General features: G+C 57.5%; 2 protein-coding genes and 1 long non-coding RNA gene across 7 annotated transcripts in view; 2 read left to right on the forward strand and 1 right to left on the reverse strand.

The window, feature by feature from the left end:
• The window catches only part of PML (PML nuclear body scaffold), a 40,790-nt gene extending 33,479 nt beyond the window's left edge, over window positions 1-7,311 (forward strand). Inside the window, exons 8-9 of one of the 2 annotated variants that reach the window (XM_026478483.4) lie at window positions 3,501-3,651; window positions 4,725-7,311. In XM_026478483.4, coding sequence (XP_026334268.1) covers window positions 3,501-3,651; window positions 4,725-5,512 — 939 coding nt within the window. In that variant the 3' untranslated portion in view covers window positions 5,513-7,311. The remainder of the gene's footprint in view (window positions 1-3,500; window positions 3,652-4,724) is intronic. The other variant, XM_026478485.4, reaches the window with a different exon arrangement.
• A 9,496-nt stretch (window positions 7,312-16,807) lies between these two features.
• On the reverse strand, window positions 16,808-19,458 carry LOC130541974 (uncharacterized). The gene is made up of 2 exons (XR_008956141.1): window positions 18,633-19,458; window positions 16,808-18,338 (listed from the first exon to the last, which is right to left on the reverse strand). It is a non-coding gene; the product is annotated as an uncharacterized LOC130541974 (long non-coding RNA).
• ISLR2 (immunoglobulin superfamily containing leucine rich repeat 2) lies at window positions 18,733-27,120 on the forward strand. Of its 4 annotated transcripts, XM_026478495.4 has the most exons (4): window positions 18,733-18,902; window positions 19,225-19,320; window positions 21,889-22,002; window positions 23,390-27,120. In XM_026478495.4, the coding sequence occupies exon 4, from the start codon at window positions 23,398-23,400 to the stop codon at window positions 25,636-25,638; it is 2,241 nt and encodes a 746-aa protein (XP_026334280.1). In that variant the 5' UTR covers window positions 18,733-18,902; window positions 19,225-19,320; window positions 21,889-22,002; window positions 23,390-23,397; the 3' UTR covers window positions 25,639-27,120. The 4 variants fall into 4 exon arrangements, with proteins under 4 accessions (XP_026334280.1, XP_044247916.1, XP_026334281.1 ...); XM_044391981.3 differs by lacking the exon at window positions 19,225-19,320; XM_026478496.4 differs by lacking the exons at window positions 18,733-18,902; window positions 19,225-19,320 and adding an exon at window positions 21,067-21,286.
• Window positions 27,121-27,829: the final 709 nt, after the last annotated feature.

Below are 27,829 nucleotides of genomic sequence, written 5' to 3' on the forward strand. Positions count from 1 at the left end.
GGTGACCGGGTGCTAAATATCAAGAGAGTCTGGCTCCTGTCTGAGTGGCTGCTGACCAAGCATGGAGTGAATCGGTAGGACAGTAGTTCTCAACCCTGGCTGCACACTGAAATCTTGGGAATGGGGTGGGGGTTGTTACCAATGACAGGTTCCTGGGTCCCACCCCCAGAGATTGTAATTGAATTGGTCTGGGGTGCAAGCCCGGCATCTGGAGTTTTTGAAGCCGCTATTGCACAGCCAAAAAGGAGAGAACCACTGGATCGGGGGATTCAGTCGCATGTCTGTGATTGGTGTATGTATCAGCCTCGAATGGAGCTGACCTGTACGGACATGGGCTATGATCCAGCAGGGGAGGTGGGGACCCTGGATCTTCCCAGAGAAATCTCCTAGACTTGTGGAAGGTGATGAAAATGTCAACCCAGCTGCTTCCTATGGGTATTGCTTGGGGCGGCCGGTAGACCCGCTGTGTGGATTCAGAATGCAGTTGCCCTGCTGAGTGGATCTGTGTTGGAGGCAAGTGAACTGTAGCTCACGAGCCAGACTGCATGTGTCTCCTAGTTACATGTGTATTCTGGAAACCTCGTGGGCTCCCCGTGGCTCCGTGGAGCACAGTTCTGCAGTCAAAGAAACATAGTCCATTAACCAAGTATAATAAAGAAATAAAGCCTAGCATTGCCTCTTTCAAAGAATATTAAAGGGGATTTGACTCCCAACTCCCAGCAGCACGTCCTCAAGTCCTCTTCCCCTTTTCTTCGGCTCCCATCATGCCCACTCCCTTGTTCCTTGGAGATTCCCACTTCTCGCTTTCCAGGCCGTGTACACGGGCTCTCATCTTCCCCACTCATGTTTCCCGTTCTGCCGTTCCTTTTCCCTTCCCAGCAAATCTCAGGCCTTTTCCAACAAAAGGCCTTTTCCTGGCTTGGGTCCAGGTCTCTGCTATTATCCCTCTACGCTCCCCACCCGCACACTCAGTTACCCTGATTGTGGACGGAAGCCCGGCAGTGGCGCGCCTCTCGTGAGCGGGGCAGGGTGGGAGGACAGCCTGCACCAGAACCTCTCGTGCTGATTGCCCTTCTGTGAAACCTCGGTCTTTAGAAAAGTCTTTGGTAAGCGCGCCGGTACTTCCTGGCCATGTTGCTGGGATTTAAGACAGAGAGAGGGACATGAGTGGATGGGCTGGCTGGAGTTCAGTGGAAGGCCTGGCGAGATCATCCCCTGCACTTGACAGGAGTCCCCAAGGGTGAGGAGGAAGCTGAAAGGAGGAAGAGGAAGGGCTGGAAGTTCCAGCCTTCCCACCATTGATCAGCTCAGCAGAACTGGGGGTGTCCTTTCATTAAGGGAGCCGGACAAAAGACATTGTACCACTATAAAAGAAAAAATGACCCCAGGACAACGGGAGGCCCTAAAAATGAGATTCTGATGGCTGTCATAAATGACTCTGGTAGGGAGCTCAAATCATGGAAGAGAATATCCGAAGAGGTGACTATGGTTCTAAGGCCTGAGAAGACATTCCAGAAGGAAGGAGACAGGTGGAGGCACTCAGGGCCACTGCACGGACTTTTGCAGTTATGTTGGGAGCAAAAAGAGAAAGGAAGAAGAGAAAGCTCGGCGTGCCATGTCAGTGGCTAGCAGAGAGGACTCGGGAAAAGGGACAGCTCTTCAGCTCCAGGGAGGACACAGCAAGAGGCGTCCAGCTCTTTCCAAGAGCCCAAGCGCAAGAGCAAGGTCTGGAAGGCTGAAGAGAAAAAAAACACCTGGATTTTTCCCTCGGAGGAGGAAAGTGGCATCTCTGGTCCACCAACCAGCAACTTCGAGGAAGACACCTGTAGAGGGCTCCTTACAGGGAGGAAAGGGAGCTGGGACTGGAGACAAAAGACTCCGAGCAAGGCATGCGAAATAAACCTTTGACTTGCCCAAATCAAGGGTACGGATATGCCAGGCCTTTGACAAAGACTTTAATTAGGGCCTGATGTATGGAATCCCCACACTCCGAGGCTTCTGTAAGCAAGACCAGCTCTGGATGGATTCACAGGGAATGTCTTTCTATCAGCGACTGGGAGGAAGTTGGTGAGCCTGGAGTAGGGCTATGAAAAACAAAAAGAATCAGCCACTCCTAGGAAAATCCAGCACATTGTGTCTGTGCTTAGTAACGACTTCACTCTTGGCTGAAGTTTTGTTCAGATGTTTCACCTGGAGAGTAAGAGGGCCTAAATCCATGCTTATTCTCTCCCGAGCCAGGGACATTAGCCAGAAGCCAGCGTTCGTTCTTGGAGGCTTCAGAGAGCCCCAGGGGAGGCCAGCATCATCACCCTGCTGGAGGCAGTCCAGAAGTAGGAAGGACCCGAGGTCTGCTCTGGACTCTGTCCCAGCAGTACCCCCAGCCCTGGGACACGTGGCCCTGTGGCTTCAGCCATGTCGTTTCCTCCTGGTCTCTGGCTAACATCCCAGGTGGCAGCCCCACGAAGTTCTGAGCAGGCCACCAAAGACAAATGGGTGTGGCCGCTGGCAGATGAGGAGTGATTCACTTTAGGGAGGGGCTCTACTACCCTCCGGCCATAGCCCCTTGGGAGCCTCACAGAGTCGGAGCCCTTCCCCCACCCCTGAGGCCTTTTGAACTGCTTTTGCCTGGGTGCTGGAGAGAGCTGGGCCTTGGGTGCCCAGGCTAGAGGAGCCCCGGGCCTGCGGCTTCCCTGCACAGCTGGCTCCCGGATGCTAAATGTCAAAGGGACTCCAGGCCCTGAGACTTCTCTCTCCGCGGCTCTCGCTTCCGGGCTCTGAGTGTCCACCTAGACGTGGCGTCCCCTCCCCCTTTGTGTAGCACACTGGGGCCCAGGCTGGCCATGGGGACAAGAAGAGCCAGGCTCCTGGCCCCTTCAGAGAAACTTCTGGAGTTTGAGATGAGCCTCCTTCCTCCCGTCCCAAGTTCATGGTGTTTCTTCTGAGTCTGTTCAGAGAGAAGGGAGCAGTAGACCCCTCCAGCCGCGCCCACCACAGCAATGGCCCTTTCCCCGAGCTTCCATGCCCAGCACCATGCACGCATGTGCACATCAGTCACATATGCTCACAGTCCCCCACACTGGTCGACACCAGTTCACAAATTCACACCCGATGCACGCACACACATTGGACATTTGCATTCATTCCCATTCTTGTACTTTCACACACACGCACTCGCCTGTGTGATCTCAGCCTCTCCTCCTACTCACTACTACATGGTTCACATGTGGCCCTTACACGTGCACACACACACACGTCCATTCCTGTGCACACGTCCTCATGCACACACACTCACTTAGGCATACACCTTCCCCTTCCCAATACCCTGCTGTTCCTCATGGGCATGCAGAAGCCCCAACCATGCCAGCTTGCTCGTGTCCCCACACTCACACCATGCACACACACACACACACACACACACATACACACGGGCACATGCTCGCATTGCCAACACGCGCCCTCGCCCTCTGGCCCCCTGACCTGTTGGTTTTTCTGTGTTGCAGTCCTCCCGAGAGCTGGATGACAGCAGCAGCGAGTCCAGTGACCTCCAGCTGGAGGGCCCCAGCTCCCTCAGGGTCCTGGACAAGAGCCTCGCCGACCCCCAAGCAGAAGACAGGCCCCTGGTTTTCTTTGACCTCAAGATTGACAGTGAAAGTGGGTTCTCCAATGGCCACCCTCACCCCTTTCTAGCTTAGGCTCCGAGTCCCCAGAGTAAGTGCAGGCAGAGCTGTGTTCTGGGCCCGGGAGAGCCCAGAGCTCTGGCCAGTGACCGCAGCCAGAGAGCAGGCAGAGCGCTGCGTCTCCCCTGGGACTCCAGCTGTCCCAAGTGGCTGATGGAATAAAGACTTCTGTCTCAACCAGCACCTGAAAGCAAGGGGCAGGAGGCCTCCGTGAGCTCACCTCTGACCAGCGCTTGTCTTAGAGAGCCCTGGCAACACGCCTCTAAACAGAAACAACGCAATGTGCGAAGTCACCACTATGAGGCCAGCAATTCAAGCAAGGCCTTAAGCCTGACTGCAGAATTCTGAGTACAGAGCCCATTCCACAGGTGGGCCGCACAGGGAGGCTGACAGCCAAGATCACGGAGAAAGATGACCCCTTCTCCCAGAAGCCCCTCAGCTCTGCATGGTGCTTACCCACAATGCCCTTCGCTGAACCTGAAGGGCCCAGCCTGCCCTGCAGCACAGCCCCAGCACGGGCCAGCCCAGCCAGGCGGAAGTGGTGCTGTTGCCCCAGGACAGGGAAGTCATGTGCAGACCTCACAGGGCAGCTCTGAGCCACGTTCTGAATGGAGTAGATTGGGCAGGTGGGCCTTGTGTCCCAGGGCTCTGACCGGCCAGGAGTCTTGGCTCAGTGACGGATGGGATTGGAGCGGAGGGTGCAGTGGAGACGAAGAGGGGTCCCGAGTATAGGTGGGTGAGGCTAACTGAAGGCAGGCAAGAGGGACCTGGATCTAAACTGTTCGGCAAATTCTGGGGCAGGGGCAGAGGAGCTACTCCCGGCAGGTGAGTGGGGGTGTTTGGAGAGCAGCCAGCCCTCCCCTTCTGACTCTTGTCCTCACGAGAGCCAGGGTAGAGCTGCGTTCAGAGGCTGATGTCTGGTTCCTTGCCGGCAGGCCCCTAGGTGGGGTCTCTCTGTGTGGGGCCAGCAGCCCGAGAGGTCCCGCTGCTCCCGCCCTGTGCCCCTGACACCCCTGGGGCCTCACCCTGCCCTTCTCTCCTGCCCAGCCCAGAAGATTAGCCAGCTGGCAGCTGTGAACCGGGAGAGTGAGTTCCGCGTGCTCATCCAGCCCGAGGCCTTCTTCAGCTCGTACTCCAAGGCCGTCTCCCTGGAGGTGGGGCTGCAGCACTTCCTTGCTTTTCTGGGCTCCATGCGCCGCCCCATCCTGGCCTGCTATAAGCTGTGGGGACCCGGCCTCCCCAGCTTCTTCCAGGCCCTGGAAGACATGAACAGGCTGTCGGAGTTTCAGGAGGCTGTCGCGGGCTTCCTGGCCGTGCTGCCCCTCATCCGGGAGCAGGTGCCTGGGGCCGACAGCTTCAAGCTCAAGAGTCTGGCCAAGACCTACCTGGCGAGAAACATGAGTGAACGCAGCGCCCTGGCCGCCGTGCTGGCCACGCGGGACCTGTGCCGGCTCCTCGACATCAGCCCGGGCCCCCAGCTAGCTCAGCACGTCTACTCCTTCAGCAGCGTGCAGTGCTTCGCGTCCCTGCAGCCGCTGGTGCGGGCGGCCGCCCTGCCCCGCGCCCAGGCCCGCCTCCTGGCCCTCCACAACGTGAGCTTCGTTGAGCTGCTGGCCGCACACCGCCGCAACCCCCAGCAGGGCCTGAGGAAGTATAGCCGCTACCTGAGCCTGCCGTCCGCCTCGTCGCCCCCCGCGCAGCACGCCGTCAGCCTCCAGGCTCTGAGCGCCTACTTTAGAGGCCTGCCCAAGGAGCCCGTCGCGGCCCGGGCAGAAGGCGTCTCTGCCGTTGTCGCTGGCCGCAGCCTGGCAGAGAGGGTGTGCCAGCAGAACTGAGAGGAGGCCCAGACTGGCTGCGAATCTCTGGAGATAGGGAGGGACGGGGTCCCTGAACCAGCCCCCACCCCCGGCCCACCTGTCACAGCATTCCCAGGTCCTGGCCCCAGCACTCAGTTGTCATTTGGTCCGGAATCAATTCTCTGGGACCAAATTCCCCTTCTCTAAAAACCCCACAGAGAAGGTTCCGAGTCCAAGCGAGTCCAAGTCCTGACTCCCCAGGGGCCACCAGATCCCCTTTCAGGCTTTGGGAGCACCCATGGGTTGGGTCCCCCGAGCCCTGGCCCCTCTCCTCCAGGAGCCAAAACCAGGGAGTAGAGAAGGCCTGGCCTCTGGGCTGAATGGCCCCCAGCCACCCAACCCGAAACTTCCGTAAGTGTCCCTGCAGCCCCTCCCTGACCTCCAGCCACTGCCCTAGGGGACCTGCTGACAGCCCCCATAGACACTGCTGGCAGCACCCCACAGGTATCCAAGTGCCTTTCAAACCAAGCCGCTGTCATGAGTTTGGGTTCTCCCACCATCTGCCTGTCTGAAGGCCAGCTCTCTGTTCACTTCTTTGGGGACGAAAATGCATTTTCATCCCCAAAGGACCTCACACCTGCAGAGACAGAAGCTGCTGCTCCATGCCTGCCCCTCCTTCCAAAGGCTGACCCTTCCAAGCTGGCTTCTTTCCTTCTGGCCACACAGGCACTCCCCCTCTGTCAGGCTTCGCGCTTCGGTCCTCAGACCACCAGCCCCTCTCAGCATGGCTCTTGCTGTCTCTGCACTGCCCGCCTCAGCCCCACTGAGGAATGTCCCCTAACCCAGCTGTGCTTGCCACATACACCAGGGACCTGCAGTGTTGGCATCCCCCGAGAGCCTCTACCCCAGACCTCTGGAATTGGCATCTCTGAGGTGGGCCCAGCAAGCGGTTTTAGCATGTCCTCCAGAGGATTCTGATGCCCGCTAAGACTCGGAACCAGTGCTCTGATAGACTGCTCCCCGAAAGCACAGCGGAGTGCCGTAGCAGGGCAGGTCCTGGTCCTGACGGCACACAGAGGGTGACCTAGGGAAAAGACCCCTCCCTGAGCGCTGGCGTCCCCACCTGCTCAATGGGCCAGTCGGCCCAGCTGGTCTCAGAGCTCCCGTCCAGCTCTGCCGTTCTGGGATTTTAGACATGGACCGCTGCCACCGAGGCAGTGGGCAGGACGGTTTTCAACTTAAATCCGAGCTCTCAGCCCTAACCCCAGCCTTGTGGTCACACCAGAGGTCAAAAGCAGAACAGAGGCAGGTCACCACCTTCCCTCTGACCAGGAGAACCACTGTCCCCACCCTGCTCCCCTCCTCCCCTCTTCCTTGGCTTCCGCCACCGGACACAGCCCAGGCCTCCGGCCTCCATTGCCCGAGCTTTCACGAGCGTGCCCACGCCTCAGCCCCCATCCAACGGGAGCCCTGGAGACGCGCTGAAAGATTGTATTGGAACTGGCTACCACGGTGGGAGTGCTGGTCGACCAGGGAATTCTGATGCATTTAAAATAGGATTCACGTTCAAAGCAAATGCTGGCTCAGAAGCTCCTGTGGGAACAGGCTGATGGGGCCGCAGCCTGGCTGTGATGACTGTCTTGGCAACTGCAAGGCAGCACCTGGACCACTGCTCATATCCTCATCCCTCAGCCTCACCCTGATCTGGGCAGCGCCCACCAGCTTCCAGCCCCATAGCGCTTGCTCCCTGCAGAGTGCTTGCCACAGGTTTTATAACAAAGGGCTGTTCTGCCCTCTCTGCATTTATCCAGCTTCTAATAAAGATGTGAATGGTCAAAGTCTGGTGCACCGATCCAGCGCTGCTCACCCCCCCAGGAGCCGCGACGCAGCCTCTTGCCCGGGGAAGAGGGTACGCTCGCGGACATGGAGCAGCTGCCCTTTGTCACGTCCTTTTGGGACTCGGCAGAGTTGTTCAGTGCTGAGGGCCTCACAGATGTGAACTTCCCCATTCCAAAGGGGGAGACCCAGGGTGGGCCTGACCGAGATCATCTCCCCAAAGGAGAGGCACATGGAGGCACCAGTTTCACAATTTACCCCCTAGAGGGCATTAGGAGCCAGAGAGCAGTGTCCATAAGAGCCTCATCTCTGCCCCCTGCTGGGTAATCTTGCACCCCTGTGTGTGTCCCCAGAGTCACAGGTGGTAAAACCCCCAACAAGGGGAGGGGAGCCCAGGACATTAGGGATGTGTAATTAACGTGCCGCTGTCCAGCGTGTCACCAGTGGAATCCATGTTAGTTCGTGCAGGGAGTCCCACGGCTCAGGCAGTGTGGGTGGACTGGCCGTCGCCAGGCCTGGGTGAGCAGCCTGGTGATATCATTGGATCAGTGCCACCACCCTTAACCCCACCTACCTACCCCAGATGCCCAAATTCCAGTCCTGGAGTTTTAGTCTCTAAGAGCAAGCCCAAGTGTGTCCCCTGTGCCTCATGTTTGAACACAATCTCAGATTCACCCATGTCAGCTAACCATGAACTTGCAGGGCTCCAAGTCAGGGGGCATTGAGTTTCAATCCTCAGGCCCCAGGCTCTGACTGGTCTGGTGTGTCAAGCTCACTGATGCACGGGCTCTGACTCTGTCTAACGGGATCACATAGATCATTTTTCCCTCACAGGCTGTTGTTTGAACCAATGAGAGAACGTGCAAATAGGTTTTTAATATGTGAAGAACCACACAAATATAAGATCTTATTTTACAGACAACCAAGATGACAGTTTTATTGCTTCGTAAGTTATAAGAAATTAATAGATCTTAGTCTTAGCAAAAAATACACATGGGCTTGGCTTCAGGGAAGAAAGAACAAGATCTGGCACACAGCAGACAGTTGTGGGGGTCCAAGGGAGTCAGGGAGGAGAGCAGGGGAGTCCACCTTGGAGTGGTTGAGAAGTGCGTGGCTCTGCCCACCCCCCCCCCAAATGGGGGATTTCAGCCTCGCATACTGGAAGCAGAGAGCAGCCTTCCAGTGACAGCTCAGCTCGCTGTGGCCAGCCCTGCCTGCTCCGGTGCCTCCTTCTGAGGCCCAAGGGCTCACACCCACCCCCAGGAACGTTGCTCAGAAACCTGCTTTAATTCCAACCTTGCTCTTCCTTCTACCTGTACAACACCCAGCTGCTACCTGGTACCCATCCCCCTCCCCCATCCCTCCTCCTCCTGTCCTCACCCACCCCACTTCATCCTTATTCCTACCCAGACTCTCTCTGACCCCTAGTCCCAACCCTGACAATTCTCCCTCTCTGAGTTTACCCTGCACCTTACCCCTCCCAGCAGGCCCAGCCCCTGTTCCTGGATTCTCTGACCTCAGGCTCGTGTCCGCCCCACACCCCACGTGTCTCCAGCCCCTGTGCCTACAGCTGAGGAGGGAAGGGAGCCGAGCGGGAGCGGCTCTCAGACTCGGCCAGCAGGGGGCGCTGCAGCCCCGCCGGGCCTGGCGGTAAGGCTGCTGCTCCACGTAGGTGGGGAGTGGAAGTGCGTGGGGCTTAGGCTCCGGTGGGGCTCAGTCTTTTCCTAAGCGCCCCGAACCCTGTGGGTGGTATGGGAGGTAGCTTCAGGTAGATGGTGCGTGGAGAAGCGGTTCAAAAACGTCAACCGTGTTGTATTTTAACATCTATTTGAAAAAAATATAACCAGCATACCAAAACGGTGATTTCTGAAATATAGTTGTTCAGAATGACGCTAAAGTGGATTATTTAAAGGTCTAATTTAAGGGGCGCCTTGGTGGCACAGCGGTTAAGCATCTGCCTTTGGCTCAGGGCGTGATACCGGTGTTATGGGATCGAGCCCCACATCAGGCTGCTCCGCTATGAGCCTGCTTCTTCCTCTCCCACTCCCCCTGCTTGTGTTCCCTCTCTCGCTGGCTGTCTCTATCTCTGTCAAATAAATAAATAAATAAAATCTTTAAAAAAAAAAAAAAAACTTGTGACTTAATTTGGGGAAATCCTGGGTTGCCTACCAGTGGAATTAGGGTGAGGGCTACAGCTAGGTCAGGGCCCAGGTTAGAATTGGGGTGAGGATGGGGTGGGGTTAGAAGTTGGGGTAAAGCCTCAGGTTAGGATTTGGGGCTATATCAAATTTAGGGGCACATTTGGTGATGAAGATTAGCAATGGAATTAAGAATCAAAAGAAAAATTGGGGCACCTGGGTGGCTCAGTCGTTAAGTGTCTGCCTTCGGCCCAGGTCATGAGCCCAGGGTCCTGGGATCGAGCCCCGCATCGGGCTCCCTGCTCTTTGGGAAGCCTGCTTCTCCCTCTCACACTCCCCTTGCTTGTGTTCCCTCTCTCGCTGTCTCTCTCTGTCAAATAAATAAATAAAATATTTTTTTAAAAAAATCAAAAGAAAAAAACCAAAAAAATTAAAATAAAAAAAAAAAACAAAAAATCAAAAGGAACAGAATTAGAGTCACTCTTGAGGCTATAGCTATGTCACTTTAGCCTCTGAAGAGTCCATAAAACTGTGGACAAAGGGACAGGAGCTTCTGAGAACCCCCTCATAGGGCACCCTAAGTGTGGTCTGCCTCCCTCCCCAGCACCCTCTTCTGAAAGCACCCCACAGGGGCACGTTGGTGGCTCAGTCGGTTAAGCGTCTGCCTTCAGCTCAGGTCGTGATCCCAGAGTCTCAGGATGGAGCCCCACATCTCAGGATGGAGCCCCACATCAGTTGCCTGCTCAGCAGGGGAGTGGACTTCTCCCTCTCTCTCTGCCCCTCCCCCTGGTCGTGCTCTGTCTCTCAAATAAATAAATAAAATCGTTTTAAAAATTAAAATAAAATAAAAGCATAACGCAGGGGTTCCACCTGAGCTCACTGAACCCCCGGTGGGGAGGCACAACCGTGATCCAACGCGGGAGTGAGAGCCTCCGGCTCGAGCTGGTGAATACTGCCCCCAGCGGGCACAATTGGAAGGTGACTGTGTGCTCCGGGGGTTTTCTCATTTAGCACAGGTGCGTAACCTTGTGCGGTTACGTCATCACCCTCTTTCTGCAGATGAACGCGGGTGGGGGTGGAGGTAGGGAGCAGGAAGGTCGCACACCTTGCTCAAGGTCATTAAACTTGTACGCGGCAGAATTGGGGTCGGCCCAGCGGGGCGCCTGTGTCTAGACTGGAGCCATCTGTGGCCCACAGCTGACAGGTGCACTACCGCGCCACTGGGGGAGGAGGGAGTGGGGGGTGGGGGGCGGGGGCGGCTCTCTGCCCGCACCTTCCCCGCAACCTCCTGGTCTGTTGGTCTCAAGATGTGAAATTCAAGCTTTACAAAGCTAACATCCCAACATTCTGGTTCCAGCACTTGAATTTCTACTAATCCTATATTTTTTCTTTTAGAGCAGTGCTTCTCAAACCTTTTTTATTTTTATTACCCCCATAAGGAGCCTCTTTAGACATATTTATACCTAGTCATGACCCCCCCCCGTGAAATTTTAATACTGCGTATACCCTGTAGATTCCTTAGGATTTTCTACTTACAAAATCGTGTCATCTGCAAATAGAGATCATTTTACTTCTTCCTCACATGCACTCTATATCTGTTTATGTACTGTGGTCCTTTGGAGGGTCAGAAACCATGGACATATCTCAGGTCATTAGTGGGACCCCCCCCCCGAACCCATTTTCATTCTCTGTGGGGTAAAACTGCCCCCGTTGAGAATGCATGATTTAGGGTAAGGCTCCATCCCCAGTTACAACGCAAGTGAGAAGTTGTCCTTGTCATCCTAGGTGGGTATTGACCCCTCCATGTGGCTCAGTTCCTGTGCGGGAATGAGGTGGGAAGGGGCTGCGGGGAGATGGTAGGGAACATGAGCAGAGGTCTGTAAGGACACACTGCCCTGGAGTAGCCTTGGTCCTGGGTGGAGCCTGGTGGCTGAGCCTGGGGCTTGGGGAGGTAGGGGGCAGGGCTAACATTTATTTTTGTATTCAAATCCGGTGTCAGCTCCAGACCCTTCGGATTTGAGTAAAGCAGATGCCTGCGGTAATTCATTTGAAAGAAAGGTCTAGAATTTCAATGGAGACACCCCTTTTCAAAAAAAGCCAAAAAACAAAACAAAACAAAAAACCAGAAAGTTTGGAAGTCTCTACCCACCCTTACAAAACGCATTTGCTGACAAGTGGAGGGAAAATGCCTTCATTCTTGGCTCAAAGAACTTCCTTAAACTCAGCCCTGAGGAATTCTTTAAAGACCAGCTGCCTGGACTTTGCTCAAGTCAGTTTATAAATATAAATATCACAAACTTGATAGCCAAGCAGATTACAAAAGCTAGCTAGCTAACCTCAGAAATTTTCCACAAAGCTAGCCAGCCAAACCAGTGTGGGAGGACCGAACGGTGAAATCCAGTATCACCTATCTGATTGTCGGAAGCTGTCTGTTGACCAGATTGAGCAGAGGGCATGCGGATAGAATTTCCCTGGGCAGACTCCTGGAGTTTTATAGCCATACAGCCCTGGCTGGCACCAGAGTGGGCTGGTTCTACAATCAGCCCGGCCAAGGAGGAGGCAGCGGGCAGGTGAGGCTGGGCCCACGGTGGAGTTCCTTGTTGAGTCTGCTTGGGAGTGGGGAAGGGTGCAGGGTAGTTAGGACATGAGCTTTGGAGAGACCTGATCCATAATCCTATGTGTGACCTTGGACAAGCCCCTTAGCCTCTGTGGTCTCATATGCAAATTGGGGGTGATAATACATACTCCAGAAATGATGAGGACTCATGAGATAACATACATAAAGCACTAAACTTTGTGACTGGACAACGCTGAATAAAAAATAAGTCTATACCTCCAGTACCCTAGAGAAGGCTCTGTGCTGACCCCCAGAAAGCCCTATGGGCTTGTCCTTTCATTGCCCTCCCCTCCTCCTCCCCACCTCCTCCTCTCCTCTCTCCCTTTCTCCTCCCTCCCCTCCTCCCTTCCCCCTCCACTGCCCTCCTCCTCCCTCTTCCCCTCCTCCTTTCCTCCTCCCCTCCTCCCTTCCCTCTCCCTTGTCCTCCCCCTTCCCCTCTCCTTCACTTCCCCCCTTCTCTCCCTTTCTCCCTCTCCTGATTCCAGCCCATTTAAGATCTGAGAGACCCTATCCCCAACTACTTCTCTCAGGACTTCTGTCCCCACCTCTCCAAGGCTCAACCGTCTCCTCTACCCCTACGACAATGACAATGACAATGGGGTCACCCTGCAGACTGAAGACTGGGGGGATTTACTGCTGTACGTTCGCTCCTCGGCCCCCACCTGGCGACCAGACACAGCCATCTGCAGGAAGCTCACTCTTCGCAGCACCAGCAGAGATGTGGGTCGCACAGAAGAGGTCCTGGGAGAAACAAATAAATACGTCAAGTTCCCAGCTGGGGCTAGAGATAAGGGCTCAGGGAGATGAGACTGAGGCGTTCCCTGGCTCGCAGGGAAAACCTATTGGGGCACTTCAAAGGGGACGCTGCAGAGACCGAGGGGAGGGGGCTATGCCTCCTGGGAGGTCGCCTGGAAGGATGCTTCCTTCTTTTAGATTTGGTAGGGACAGGCCTGAGAACAAGAATGTGACAGATCTAAGCTCCTGTCCCAGCTGAGACAGGCGGGGAGAGGGCTGTCTAGCCCCACGGCACAGCGAGGAAAACTGAGGCGAAGAAGGAAGAGAGATGTTCCCAAAGTCTCACAGCAAGTCAGTGGAAAAGACCAGGAAAAAAAACCTGGTCTCCTGCTCTGGACCCCCTTACATGGACTTGTACCTGGCCGTCCCCAAGATATGATTAGAACTGGCCTCACCTACGTGCAGAAGTGGACATGCCAAGATCCGCCTGAGGGAGGGCTGTCCTTCCTCCACATCTCTGCCCCAGCCGGCGGCCTGGCAGGGGGTGCTCTCTGTCTAGGACGTGCTGTTAGTCGTTGGGACATGCTGCAGTTGAGGGCACAGTCTTAGTCTTTCCCAGACATGCTAGGGCTCCGCTTCTGGTGCCCACGTGCACTGGAGACCTGAGTGGGGGCACATTTCAGAGAGGCCGCATCTGCCTGAAAGTCTCCAGGGCCTCCTCACCCAGCAGGGTCAGCGCTGGCCACAACGCTCGGCCTGTCCTTGACCAGACTACCCTGGGAGGGCATCTCAGAAAAGCTGCGTGCCGGGGCCATTTCCTAGTCCCACCTGCTGTGACCTCCCTCTGGGCCTGTCTTCCCTCCAGTAAAGTGAAGGGGTAGGGATAGGGGACCTGCACCCAGGCCCCAAGCCCTGGTGACCTGTGACTCTGGACAGCTCCCTGTCTGCCCGCCCCCGCCCCCGGAGGCAGGTGCAGGCTCACAGACCTTCCAGTCTGGGCCGCAGGTGGCCTGCTGGAGCAGAGGGAGCCTGTCCTGGGATGCCAGAAGCCCCAAGGTTCACACACCTGAGAAGCCCTGAACATGCTGGGCGGGGGAGGGCCGAGAGGGCGTTGGCCTGGTTCGAGCTGCCCCCATGCCAAGGCAGCAGAGCCCCTGGCAACATGCAGGAGGCTTGATTCTAGTTTGTGGAACGAAAGACATAGCAGACCCATTTCCTCATGCCCATGCCTTGGCTTCTGCGGGCTTGGCTTCTCACAGCTTATATCCGTGGCTTCCTTCCTAGGCCTGCCCTTTGGCCACTGGAGCTGACTGCCCACAGGCACAGAGGGGGGGGACGCGCCTGGAAGTTTCTATCCCTGGAGCAGCCCCTAGTCAACATCTGACTGCTGTGGGTCTACGGAGGCCGAGCTTCCCTGCCTAAGTCAGTGCAAATGCTGAGGTGTGATTTATGCCTAGAACTCCCCGGCATCAGGCCTTAGCTGAGACTTCCTGAAATCACACGCCGGCCTGGCTTCTTCCCCTTCCTCTCCTGCTTCCTTTCTCTCCTGCCAGTTTCTGCTAAGAAATTTCCTCAATCACGGCTTAGGCATGAATCCTCCTCGCTTCTGGGAAACCTTTTCCAAAAACAAAGGAAGAGCCTCCTGACAGTGAGAGGTTAAAGATACCCCAGAGCAAATCCAGTGTGTGCTGTGCTGCCACGTGCCCATCGTGCACTGCTCTGGCTCTGAAGGGACAGCAGATGAGAAGGCTCCAGGTGACCTCCGGGAGCTTTCAGCCTGCAGCATGAAGGAGGACGGGCCTCCCACCCCCCTGGGCCCTGCCCTATGGTCTCTGATGGGGGCCGCATGGGTCAGCTCAGGGGGAGTCTCAGAATAGTGTTTACTGTGACCTCTCTCCACTGATGGCACCAGGCGACAGAGAACAGAGGGTCGCAGAGCAGAGAGGAGTGGCCAGTACTGCAAGAAGAGTCATGTCTTGCTTCTGCTCGCCCCTACGGGTCAGGGAGCCCCGGGCCACCTTGGTGATTTGTCCTGGGTCTACACACCAGGCTCCTGAAATATTCAGTGATCAGATTTAATTTCTAATGATCACACACACACGCCCTGAATTCTGCTATGTGAAAGGCTTTCAAGATGCGTTTTGTAGCAGGAGGACTCCCCCTGCCCTCGGAGCACTGCACAGCAGTTTTGGGGAGGGGGCGGTTAGCTCCTGGCCCAGGCGTGCTGATGACCTCAAGAGAGGAGCCAGGCGCAGCGTGGTGGAAGGGAAAACAAAGAAACTGTCCAGGGACATGAGGAAGAAGGCAAGCAAGGGTTCCCAGACTTTCCAAAGACCTCCCTCTGCAGGAAGCCTGGGCAGAGACCCCCTAGATACTCCAACTTAACCTGCAAAGTGGCTCCTTCTAAAGCCACAGCGCCAAGCTCCAGGATCTCAGAGATCAGCAGCACTGGAAGGGCCTCCCAGCTCACGCAGCAGCCCGCCCTCCTCCCTTCTCAAGCATGGAGACCTAGAAGCCGAGAGGACAGGAGTCGCTTCAGGTCACACAAGGAGTTTCTGAAGCTGGCAGCTTTGCGCTGCCTCCACATTCTTAAGACCTGGGGACAATTCTTCCTCCTGTCTTCCACCTCAACAGCAAAGTGCCTCTCTTCCCCGCCATGGGACCAGGCGACGAGCTCAGGATGTGAAGTCATGTAGGAACATCTTTGAGTTCATAAACATCTCCTGTTCATAAATATCCAACCGAAGACTGAAGCTTCCACGGCTCTCAAAATAGCTTTGGATCCCAGCACAGGCATTTCCAAGAACAAATTTTTATCATTTCAAGAATTCTGTGAAAGCAGAGAATTCTCTAGCTTTATGGATACCTACCCCAGGGAGCTCCCTAATCCGGGTCACACGCTGTGCCCTGATCCTAGTCACAGACGGTGGACATAGACTCGTCTAATCTCCAGATACGGTGTCTCATGTGGTTTACTGTCTAATATGATATCTAATATGGTTGGTTCTAATTATGGTCAGTTTCATTTCAATTCATTTTGACACAACAGTAGATTACTCTGATCATGCCACCCCCCCAGCACTTTTCTTTAAAGGGGATTTCTTGCCTATAGATCATCTTGGGATTTCAACATCCACTTCAGGGCTAGCTGATTACTCTCAGCCAATCAATTCGATCCCCTTTACCACTGATTGCCTCAGAGATGAGAAGTCCTGAGTCAATAGGTGTTGATAAGACCAAAGGAGAGGCTGTGGCTTCTAGAAAGGGAATCCAGTCTCTCTGTTCCACTACTAGTCTGTTACCACCAAGCCCATCACCCCAGCTGCTGCTGAAGCCCTCCAATGGCATCAAGGGACACAAGTCTCAGGCAGAAGCCCCGTTAAGGGTGGCAGAGGAGAGAGACAGAATCTGGGCCTGCTGATGTCACTGGGCCACTGGATCAACCAGCCCTGAAGCCAGCCCTGCTTCCTCCCTGTGAGATGATACCCATACAGTTTAAAACACTTGAGAGGGGAATTTTGTTATCTGCAGATGGAAACCGTCCTTTACCCTGCTTCAGCCTACTGTGGAGGGGCTGGCGGCCCAAGACTCCCCACTCTGGGGACATCCAGTCTTGCCTGGGCCGGGTGGAACAGCTAAGCACGTTGCCCCTCGCAGGCAGGAGTGTTGCCTCTTCCCAGGCAGGAGTTCCCCGTCTTCAGGGAGACAAGCACAGACCCAGATAATTACATGAGATGCCACTGGAAGAGCTGTCGTTAATTTTGATGGCAATAAAGGGCCTTGCCAGCACGTTAAGCTAATTTCATGAAAGCACTAGGAGGAAGGTTGTGGACTGGATCCCAGATTATTAATAATGTCGAGGTTCATTTGAACCATTCAGGAAATTCCTCCCATTGCCTCCAGCAAACTGCCACAGGTTGCTATTTTCCTCTGAAATCAACAGTCTTCCCATATGCAAATGTGGATTTTTTTTTCCCTAGAAAGTAATTAAAGTCACAGAGCCCAATAAATACTTAAACAGATTGTGGTTTTAATGAAAAACCTTCCACCAGGGTTACAGCTGCAGGTCTCTTTCCAAACAGGCGCACTGGTGACAGCTACAAGCATGAGAACCGGAGTTTCAGTATCTGAGACTAGAGATCTTTACCAACGTAATAGTAATTCCGATTGTGCCTGTGCCATGGGGGGTGGTGCGGAGAGGGAGTGAGGAGAGACATGTGGGGGCAGGGCCAAGGTCCTTCTCCCTGTGGGGGAGGCAGGGCACAAGCATGTAGGGGCAGTGTCGCAGAACATCTCATCATATCTGTACCCAGCTCTGGAAGGTAATAAGGATGGCTAATTCTGGCTATTGTTGAAAAAAATAACTCATTTCTGAGCACTAAGTGCCAGGTACTAGGTGCTTTGCATACATTGACTCTTTTAATCTTCACAGCAACCTAATAAAATAGATATTCTTATTTATGCCTTTTCCCCCCTGAGGCACAGAGAGGTTAAGTAACTTGGCCAAGGTCACACAGCTAGTAGTCTGATGCTAAAACCTTTCCTCCTAACTACTCCATTGAGTGTGTATGAGGGGAAGCTGAGATGGAAGGTGGGAGGGGCTATCATAGACAGGGACTGACTTCCCAGAAGGGTGAGCTTTCTGCCAGAAATTGGAAAAAGAAAGCAGCTTCTTGGGGAGAGAGGTAGGAACACCGTGTGAATGTGTGTTGGGAGGCAGAGGGACAGACTGCAGAGCTGCAAGGTGGGAGCCGTGAGTGTTTCAGGGATCCTGCGGGAATGCAGCTGCAGGAAGGACTGGGCCGGCTTCGATGCAGCGAGTATGTGATGCCCACATGGGCCCGGGCTTTCTGACTTTTTGAAGCTTTCCCACATCCCTTAAATCACCCGCCTGCCACACTAAATACAAGGGCGAGCAGTTGCAACTGAATCGTTCACACGGCGTTACATGTCCTGAACTTTTCATTAAACATCTATTACTTCCTATCTCGTAGGGTTTTTTTTTTTCTCCTCTTAGAGCCAACAGATTTTCTTTTTCAGATCTCGGACATTTTAGGTCCCTGACAAAGTCATAAGACCTAAGGACTATGTTCTAGAATCTTCCTAGGGGACTCAAAGAGAAAGCGCTCACCCTGCCCGGGGAGGGTGGGGGTGTTGGTGAGGAAGGCATTCAGGAAGGTTTCCTCCCAGGAGAACTGAGCTCATTGGATCGCGCCAGGGACTATTCGTTCAACGGGTATCCAGAGGGTGTCTATGGTGCCCTGGGTGCCGGAAACACAGTGGGGTGCGAAGCGGGGGCTGTGCAGGTGTTGGGCACGGGAGAGGAGGCTGCAGATTCCTGGGACGTAGACTGAGTGGGCATGAGAAGGAATGCTTCGGTGCCTTGGGTAAGCGTCCGCCTCTCGGGAACATCGCGCCGCTGTACAGCAGAGCAGGGGACCGCGCACCGCGTAGCCTCGGGCTCCAGCCTCCGGCAGCCATTGCCCCAGCCTCTGCGCCCGGCAAGCGGTCTCCAGCAGGGGGCGCTCACGAACCAGGCCTGGAAAAGAGATCTTGCGTCCACACAGACGCAGGAAAGACTGCGCGGGTCCACTGGGTTCCAACCCGCCCCACCCCCCGCACCGTCCGGGTCTGAGAAGTTGAAGTTAAAAGTCAATCCGCAAAAATCTGCCCGGAGCCACACAGCCCTCAGCTCCTGCGTCTGTCTAGGGTCTGGACCCCAACCTGGTCAAAAAGCCTGAGCCCGGATTCTACAGATTCCGATTCTGGGACCCCCCACTCAGGCGGCTTAGAACCTTGAATCCCTTTTCTCCCCACACCTACTTCCACGCACCTGATTAGATGCCTGTTTCTTTAACGATCAAAGACGTGGGCGGCGGCGGGGGTGGTGTGTTCGCTCTGGCTCCCCAGCCCCTCAGTAACTGTACCATTATTAACATTATAGACATCAGACCTGCTCCTGCGCGCCCTGGCGGCGCCGGGAGAAACGTGCTGTGCTGTCCTAGCTGAGCCCGGAGGCTGATCCTGGAGTCGTGGCTCCCACCCCGGGCCTCGGCGGACACTGCCAGGGCAGGCACTGGGCGCTCCGGGGTCGAAGGCGGGGGTAAGGGCTGTCTTTCCCCGGGGCAGGCTCGGGGAACAAAAGCGCTTGTTGGAGAGTGGGCGGGAGTCGCAGGGGCCCGCGGGAGTCCGAGCCCTCGCCTGGGTGGCCACCACATCCTTAGCCGCCCTCCTGGCCCCCGGAGCCCTATCTCCCTGCCGAATTCCCCTGGCTTCTGCATCCCTGGCAAGTGAGCCAAGGAAAAGGGGTCTTACTTGGCCCCCGGGTCCCGGAGGCTCCCGGGACGCTGGCGGGGCGGGTCCCTGCGGGTCTGGGAAGCTCTCCGCGGAGAAGGAGCGAGCCCATTCTCCCTTCTACTCCCCAGCCTCTGTCTTCTAGTCCATCAACGCTTCCAAGTTGTCCCTCGCCCGCCTGCCTAGCTTCCGCCTCCTCGAAGAAGGCAGAAAGAACCAGAAAAAAGGTGAAAACTGGGTGGAGGGTCCACGAGCTTCGGTCCCCGCCTCTATGACCCTCGCCGCTCCCCCGAGCCCAGGAAAGTCTCCGGGATCCGAGGCCCGGAACCGGACTGTCCAACCTCGCTACTGCTCCCTCGCCTCTCAGACACCTCTTCCAGGGCCGAGGCTCGAGGAACCGCCCCCCTCGGCGTTCTCAATACGCCCCCCGCCCTTGCTCCGCGGACAAAGAGGTTGTACCAGACCTGCCGGCCGCGCCCCTCCCTGGCCCAGCCGCAGGGACTCATTCCCAGACTAGGGCGCCGCTCGCGCTGTCCCACCGCAGAGTCAAGGCGCTGTCACCCTTCCACCCTCCTTGAAGACACCATCCCTCTCAGGGGGCCCCTGTGCCTTCCCCCTAGGTCGTCTGTGGGGAATCACAAGCCCAGGCAGGAGGAGTGAAGTTCTGGGTTCTCAATTCTGGTCCGAAGGAGAGGTGCTGGTCCCAGCCAGCTGGGGCGCCTGCAGCGACCGCAGGAGTAGGAGAGAGGGAGGGATGCGGAGCTGCGTGCGCGGGTCGGTTCATATTTAATTTACAAAGGATCCTCGGAGCGCCCGGTCGGTAGTCTCTTTAGCTGCAGCTCTCCTCGTCCGTCTCTCTTTCCCCACTTCCCCAGCTCATTAAAATGCTCAACACTCAAATCGGGAGATTGATCTCCTCAGAGGCCCCAAACCCGGGCCATCGACCCACCGCCAGAGGACCCCCCGGCCTGGGGTGAGGGCTTAGGGGCCGCGCGTGCCCCGAGAGCTCAATGTTTACGGAAAGGACCAGGGAAGGCGGGGGGGGGGGGGGGGGGGGGGGGCTTTCCGGGGGTCTCCTGGAGCCTGTACTCCCTTCCCGATTTTGGCCAGCAACCCTGTCTCCAGGACTGCAATGGGCAGTGCAGGAGATAGACATCGAGTTTTAGCCAAATGCCTCGACATTCCTGCGTCTCCACCCCCTCGTCGCTAAAAGAAATGTCGGGCTTTCGCCAGAGACAGGGAGCGAGAGTCGGGAACAGCGAGTATTCGAATCTGCTGAGGCCGGCTGTTGTGTGAGGGTGTGAGACATGCTGGCGGTGGCGGGCCGCGGAGGCTTTGGGGGCTAAGTGTGTGGGGTTGACGGTGCCTTTGCTGGTGAGGCTGTGAAGACGTTGGCGAGGGAGGGACAGGGAGAGAGATGCTCCGGCCTTAAGTTCCCAGCCCACACTGCTCTGGAGGAACAGACGTTTTGTAACCATCCCTTTCCGCGCTGTTGCCTGCCACAGCCCCGGTGCCCCATTCTCCTGTAGCTGGCAAGACCCGAGGGTGAGGCGCTTGGGTGCGCCCAGGACGGCCCTCTGGGGAGGCTAGGCTGATACTGCGCGCCCCCCCCGCACCCGACTGTGCGCACAGGCCGGCGTGTTGGGTCGGGGGCTTCAAGGGCTTGGTTTAGCTACCAAAAAACGAGACCGCAAAGAGTAAGGCTTAAGAGGCTGGGCAGGGGCGGTGGCGGGCGGGGGTGCAGGCGTTGCTTCCCCGCAGCCCCGCGGGGTCGTGCGCCCCCGTCTTCGGGTTGGACTGGCAGGGGGCGGGGTAGACCAGGACGTGCATCTACCCAGATCGAGCAAAAATAGCAGGGAGGGTGAGGCGCTCTGCTAACACTATCAATTATGCATCGTGTTGAACGTGGCTTCGGGGAGGAGGCTGCTAGTGGGGAGGGGGGTGCGGCGAGGAAGGGTCCGTGCGAGCCCGGCCGCACGCAGCTCAGCAGGTCCTACTTCAGGTCTGTCTGTGCCACAGCCCGCATTTGCAAAAAGAGTTTAAAGGCAAAGACACGCCCCCCCTTCCGTCGTGCGCCTTGCCTTCCCCCAAATTCCTCAAAGATGGTTTGTCTCACGTGTTGCGGGGCGTAAAAGCGACTTGCATTCAATTAGCAGCGAATCTCCCCGGCCCTGGCGGGACCCGCGCGTGAGGGTGAGTGAGGGTGAATGTGTGTGCGTGCGGGAGGGGGAGAATAGAGAGTGTCCCGGGTGAAGGTGTGCCTTTGGAAATGCGTGTGAACATAGGGAGGCCTCAACACATTGACTCGGTTATTATTACATGATGATGGATAATTCTAACATGTGAAGGTCGACCGTGTGGAGGGTGTGAAGGTCTGTGTGTGTCTACCAATGTGTTTGAACGTGGCGGGTCGGAGAGGGGGGCGGCTGTGTGATTAGTGATAGTGGCAACATCTGCAGATGTGTAAATGTGGGGGGAGGTGGGGTATGGGTGTGCATTGAACTGGGGAGAGCCCAGACGAGGGCGGTGGGTGTGGAGGTCGCCCCTTGAGACCAACGTGTCTCAGCCTCGGGGAGAGCCTCTACGGCTTTAACAAATGTGGATGATGCGAGAGGTGGGAGAGGCTGTGCGCGTCCCTGCCGAGCCGGGAGCGCGCGAGGACTGTCTTCAGTCTGCAGCCAGCCAGACGTGGGGGGAACAGAAGCATAAGGAAAAACTGAAGCGGGACCTTAGGGCCAGGGAGGTTCCCGTACTTATCTGTCCCTTTCTCTGCCCCTCCCCTGTCCTTTCCACAGCCAGCAACAGATGTGGAAAGAGCCCTTGGGCAGTGTCCTGGCTCGGAGACCTCAAGTCTGGAGAAGGGGTTGCAGCCCGAGGGCAGTGCGCGGAGAGTCAGCGAGCAGCAGCGGGTAAGCCGCGGGGAGTGCCCCACAACCTCGACCCAGGTGTGGGTGTTCCCACCTGGGGTACCATAACCCGCTGGTGCTGTCGTGGGGTGGGGGGAGAGACCACAGAGAGGTGGGGTGGGGAGGGGCCCTTCCCCGGGAGCAAAGGGGCGAGAGGAACCCGGGTTCCCAAAGACAGGCATGTGGGAGGGGCACTGCCCAACCAGCCAGGAGCCCTAGGTGGGAGCGGGGAGTCTTCGTGTAAGCACGTTTGTGTGGCTGGGGATAAGGATTTATTGGCCGTTGGCGTGTGGGGGGGGGTAGGTTTAAGGCATCGTGGAGCTGCAGTAAAGGGGCAGAATCCTGCACCATGACCTGTCCTTTGGGGACCCTCTGGGAGCCGTCTGGGTTCCTCGGGGATGGGAGGGAGGATCTTTAGTGACATCTCCCTCAATGCTCCTGGGGAGCATGGGGGAGGACCTCCTTCCTCAGACGGAAGTTGACACAGCAACCCTGGCTTTCCCCTCGAGGGAGTTGCAGCCCAGGGCCGGCTGCTTCGGGGTCTGACGAAGGGGGGCCTGCGAGTCTACTGCCCCCGGGTCCCGCCTCCCGCCTCCCGCCGCAAGTTGTGGGCATTGCCGATCGGCTGGGATTTCGGTCTCGGTGGAGGGCTTCTGTGCATGCGCAAGCGCGCGCCTGTGTGCCTGTGTGCGGGTCGGTTCGCTTGAGGACTGTGTCCTTGTGTCTGGCAGCTCGCACAATGAACAACAGGAAAGCACCGCGAGGGAGAGCGCTGTACGAATGCTAGGTTCAGCTGACAGAACAATGAGGTCTCCAGTGTGTCCATGTCTGGGTGTCTTTGCGTTTGCGTGCTAGGAAATGTGCTGGGAACCTCCAAACCCCTGCACAAGTTGGCAGTTTGATGGCGGTGCCCAGCGTGTGTTTGTATTGTTGTGTGATTGGGCGCGTGTGCCAGTGCTGTGCGTGGGACAAACAGTTCGAGGAAGGACACAGGTCATGGACAAAAATACTTTTCCTGTGTATCCTTTTCACGGAGTTAAACGAAGGCTTTGAAACACAAATAGGGGTCAGGGCAGACCCAGAGCAGACAGGTGAGCACCGAGCCTCTGGAGGGCCAGTGCCAGATTGAACGGACAGGTAGGGGGGAAGAATCGAGGTACAAGTCCGCTAGAAAAGGAAGTCAGGGCCCCGAGAGAGAGCATGCATTGAATCCTGAGACTTTTATTGAGCCCCACTCGTGTTCAAGAGAGACTCCTGGGCACAGAGGAGAAGGTTACTGGAGCCCTAGGACCTGCCCTAGACGGGTTTGCGGAGGCAGAGCTTAATAGGGGGAGGGAAGCGGGGGTTCCTAAGTCACCTTCTCCTGTCTTCCCCTGGCTTCCATCCGCAGGTTCCGCGATGGTGCCCTTGCGGGCTCTGTGGCTAGCCTGGGCTCTGCTAGGAGTGGCCAGAGCGTGCCCGGAGCCGTGCGCCTGCGTGGACAAGTACGCGCACCAGTTCGCCGACTGCGCGTACAAGGAGTTGCGCGAGGTGCCGGAAGGACTGCCGGCCAACGTGACCACGCTTAGTCTGTCGGCCAACAAGATCACGGTGCTGCGGCGTGGGGCCTTCGCCGAAGTCACGCAGGTCACGTCGCTGTGGCTGGCGCACAATGAGGTGCGCACGGTGGAGCCGGGCGCCCTGGCGGTGCTGAGCCAGCTCAAGAACCTCGACCTAAGCCACAACCTCATATCCAGCTTTCCGTGGAGCGACCTTCGTAACCTGAGCGCGCTGCAGCTGCTCAAAATGAACCACAACCGTTTGGGCTCGCTGCCCCGGGACGCACTCGGTGCGCTGCCCGACCTGCGCTCCCTGCGCATCAACAACAACCGCCTGCGTACACTGGCTCCCGGCACCTTCGATGCGTTAAGCGCGCTGTCACACCTGCAACTCTATCATAACCCCTTCCACTGCGGTTGCAGCCTCCTGTGGCTGCAGGCCTGGGCCGCAAGCACCAGGGTTTCCTTACCGGAGCCCGACTCCATCGCGTGCGCCTCGCCTCCCGCGCTGCAGGGGGTGCCGGTGCACCGCCTGCCCGCCCTGTCCTGCGTACCGCCCAGCGTGCGTCTGAGTGCTGAGCCGCCGCCTGAGGCGCCAGGCAGCCCCTTGCCCGCCGGCCTGGCGCTCATGCTACACTGCGTCGCCGAAGGACACCCCACACCCCGCCTGCAATGGCAACTTCAGATCCCAGGTGGCACCATAGTCTTAGAGCCTCCCGTCCTGAGCGGGGAGGACACCGGGGATGGGGCGGAAGACCGGGAGGAGGAAGGAGATGGGGACGGGCCGACGCAGACGGAGGCCCCAACCCCGACTCCAGCACCCGCTTGGCCCGCGCCCCCAGCCAACCCGCGCTTCCTGGCCCTCACAAACGGTTCCCTGTTGGTGCCCCTCCTGAGTGCCAAGGAAGCAGGCGTCTACACCTGCCGTGCCCACAATGAGCTGGGCGCCAACTCCACGTCGCTACGCGTGACAGTGGCGGCGGCTGGGCCCCCAAAGCACGCTCCTGGCGCTGGGGGAGACTCTGAAGGGCAGGCCCCTACTTCTGAGCGCAAGTCCACAGCCAAAGGCCGGGGCAACAGCGTTCTACCCTCCAAGCCCGAGGGCAAAATCAAAGGTCAAGGCGTGGCCCGAGTTAGCGTCCTTGGGGAGACGGAGGCGGGGCCCGAGGAGGAGGACGCGGGTGAGGGAGAGGAAGCAGAAGACCAGGTCTCTGCGGATCCGGTGGAGGAGCAACGCTGTGGCCACGGGGACCCCTCGCGGTACGTGTCCAACCACGCATTCAACCAGAGCGCAGAGCTCAAGCAGCACGTCTTTGAGCTGGGCGTCATCGCGCTGGACGTGGCGGAGCGCGAGGCTCGGGTGCAGCTGACGCCGCTGGCGGCGCGCTGGGGATCTGGGCCCGGCGGGGCTGGGGGAGCCGGGCGGCCCGGGCGGCGGCCGCTGCGCCTGCTCTATCTGTGCCCAGCTGGGGGTGGCGCAGCAGTGCAGTGGTCGCGCGTGGAGGAGGGCGTCAACGCCTATTGGTTCCGCGGCCTGCGGCCTGGCACTAACTACTCAGTGTGCCTGGCGCTGGCAGGCGAGGCCTGCCACGTGCAAGTGGTGTTTGCCACCAAGAAGGAATTGCCCTCGCTGCTGGTCATCGTGGCGGTGAGCGTGTTCCTCCTGGTGCTGGCCACCGTGCCCCTGCTGGGCGCCGCCTGCTGCCATCTTTTGGCCAAACACCCGGGTAAGCCCTATCGTCTTATACTGCGGCCACAGGCCCCTGACCCCATGGAGAAACGCATCGCCGCCGACTTCGACCCGCGTGCCTCCTACCTCGAGTCCGAGAAAAGCTACCCCGCAGGCGGCGGGGCAGACGTCGTGGAGCCAGAGGAGGCACCCGGGGAGGGCCTCGACGAAGACGCGGAGCAGGGGGAACCAGTTGGGGACCTGCAGCGGGAGGAGAGTCTGGTGGCCTGCTCGCTGGTGGAGTCCCAGTCCAAGGCCAACCAAGAGGAATTCGAGGCGGGCTCTGAGTACAGTGATCGGCTGCCCCTGGGCGCCGAGGCGGTCAACATCGCCCAGGAAATTAATGGCAATTACAGGCAGACGGCAGGCTGAACCCCCAGCCCGACTGGCCCGCCCATTCCCATCCCCCACCGTGGGTGCCTGGGAGCAGAAGCCTAGGGCTCGCAGGACGAACGCCCACCACCTCACCCGCAACCTTTACTAACTCTGCTCCTTTACCGGCCCCAACCTTCACTACTGGGGACTTCTAGAGGGGAGTGGGACGAGACTGCACCAGTCCCCGGCCACCACTATCGTCATTGTCTTTGTGGGCTCAATTCCCTTCCACGGCAAGCACAGTTACTGGCTCTTCTCTCTCCCCATAATACACCACCCGCTGACCGTGAAGCATTGAAATCCACGCCTCTCCATTCCCGCCGTAATTGTTATCTGCGAAATCTGCTCTGCAGCCTGCCCCACCGTGGGCTCTGGAACCAGAGGAAACGGAGAAGACGTTGGAAATATCTGGTGGTAACGCTGTGGCCCGGGGTCAGCCCTGGACCCGCAGCTGATGTCCCTTCCGTGGAGCGCTGTAGGGTCCCGCCTACTCCATCCTTTCCGGGGTGCACGTCCCAGAAGCCAGGACTCGGTGGCAACTTCCTAGTTTTAGTTTCAAAGCCCCCTTCCGACTGGGAAACAAACCCTTCTGTCCCCCCACCCCCCACCCCCAAACCGCTTATGATCCGCTGGAGCCAAGCCGGGTGCCTGGGGCGCCTTTCAGCTCCGCGCTCCGATTTTCATGTTTTCGTTTTTGTTTTTGTTTTTGTTTTTTTCCCAAAGACAGCGACACTCCGGGTCTGGTGCTAACACCCCCTTCCCAGCCTCTGGGAAAATTGGATGTGAGTGAGGGGGTGGGGCGGGGAATCCGCCTTCTCTCTCCCTCTCTCCTAACTTAAAGCGCCGCGGAACCGCGCTCCCTTTTCAGGCGGAGAGCGTGGGGTTGGTTCTGGCTGAATTTCGTTGTGGGTTTCGAGTTCGAAGCACTCCACAGCTCCGCTTCCGCTGCGGCACGTGGCCCAAACCTCCGTTCGAGGGGCGCGGGGGGCAAAGGAAGCCAACTGCGGTATCCCCGGGCCAGGTCTGGTTCGCACGAAGCCTGCGCGTGACCGTGTGGCGGGATCCGGATAGAAAAAAGCCCCTCGGTCTTCGCGTCTCCTCGCCCCGCCCCGCCCCGCCCCGCCCCTCCTTCCACGAGAACAGTATTTGCCTGGCGTGTAGTCCTAGACGAGCGTGCTCTGTAGGAGAAGTCTGTGTTCTGTAAAGTGTGACCGTGTAGTGTAGGGGGGGCGGGCGGGCAGACAGGTGGGCGGGGAGGGAGGGGGCGGGTGGGTGGACGCGGCGCGGCGACTGGGGCGGGGTCCTTTTTTCATTCTTGAAGGTAAACGTCGGGATTGGGGTGGGGGGCGGGGGTTCGGGCGTCGAGACCAGCCAGTCCTCGAAGCGCAGCACAAGCGCGGCCCGGGGCGGAGTAGTCCCCCCCGCCCCGGAGCCTGCGCCCTTTTCTAAAGGCGTCTGTGTGTAAACAGTCAATAAAACAATCGATTTGAACTGGGCTTGGTGACTCTTTGTCGGGGGACTGAGGAAGGAAGCCTAGGGGATGCTGGAGGAAACCGCAGAAGGAAGGAGCCCCCAGGATCCTCCCATTGGGATCCTTTGTGTAATTTCGTGTTGGTTTGACTGTTCTGTGATTTTGCCAGGTGTGTACACCCGGCTCCTGCTCTTTCTTGGTGCCTCCAACTCCGGGATGCAGGGGGCGAAACCACGTGGGATCGGGGAGGCTGGAAATGAGTGGGGAGGGTTTGCGGGGGGCGGGATCTCTGCAGACTGATCGCGGAGAGCTCCGGGGTGTGTGCCTGTGTTGTGGAGGTGCCAAATCCTCCTTGGGTGGACACAGTCGCTATGATGGTGTGTGTGTGTGTGTGTGTGTGTGTGTGTGTGTGTGTGTGCTTGGAAGGGGGTGCTCAGTGAATGATGGACAACTGACAAGATCTGTGAGTCTCTTGGGGTGGGTCGAGGTGGATACCCCTGTAGAAAGCACACTGATTTAATCGTCCTAAAAGTGAGGCTTCTTGTATGGAGGAGAACAGAAACAAACAGGGATGGAGAGCGGGTGCTATGGTCCTGACCAGTGCACTGTGCTGGGGTTGGGCGGGCCGTCTGTTTCAGCTGAGTCCCCCCACAACATGGCCAGGAAGGGAGGCCTAAGAGGAGAGGCATAGAAATAGGGGAGCAGATAAAGATTCTA

Source organism: Ursus arctos, unplaced genomic scaffold (assembly GCF_023065955.2).
Source record: "Ursus arctos isolate Adak ecotype North America unplaced genomic scaffold, UrsArc2.0 scaffold_28, whole genome shotgun sequence".
Classification (NCBI taxonomy): Eukaryota; Metazoa; Chordata; class Mammalia; order Carnivora; family Ursidae; genus Ursus; species Ursus arctos.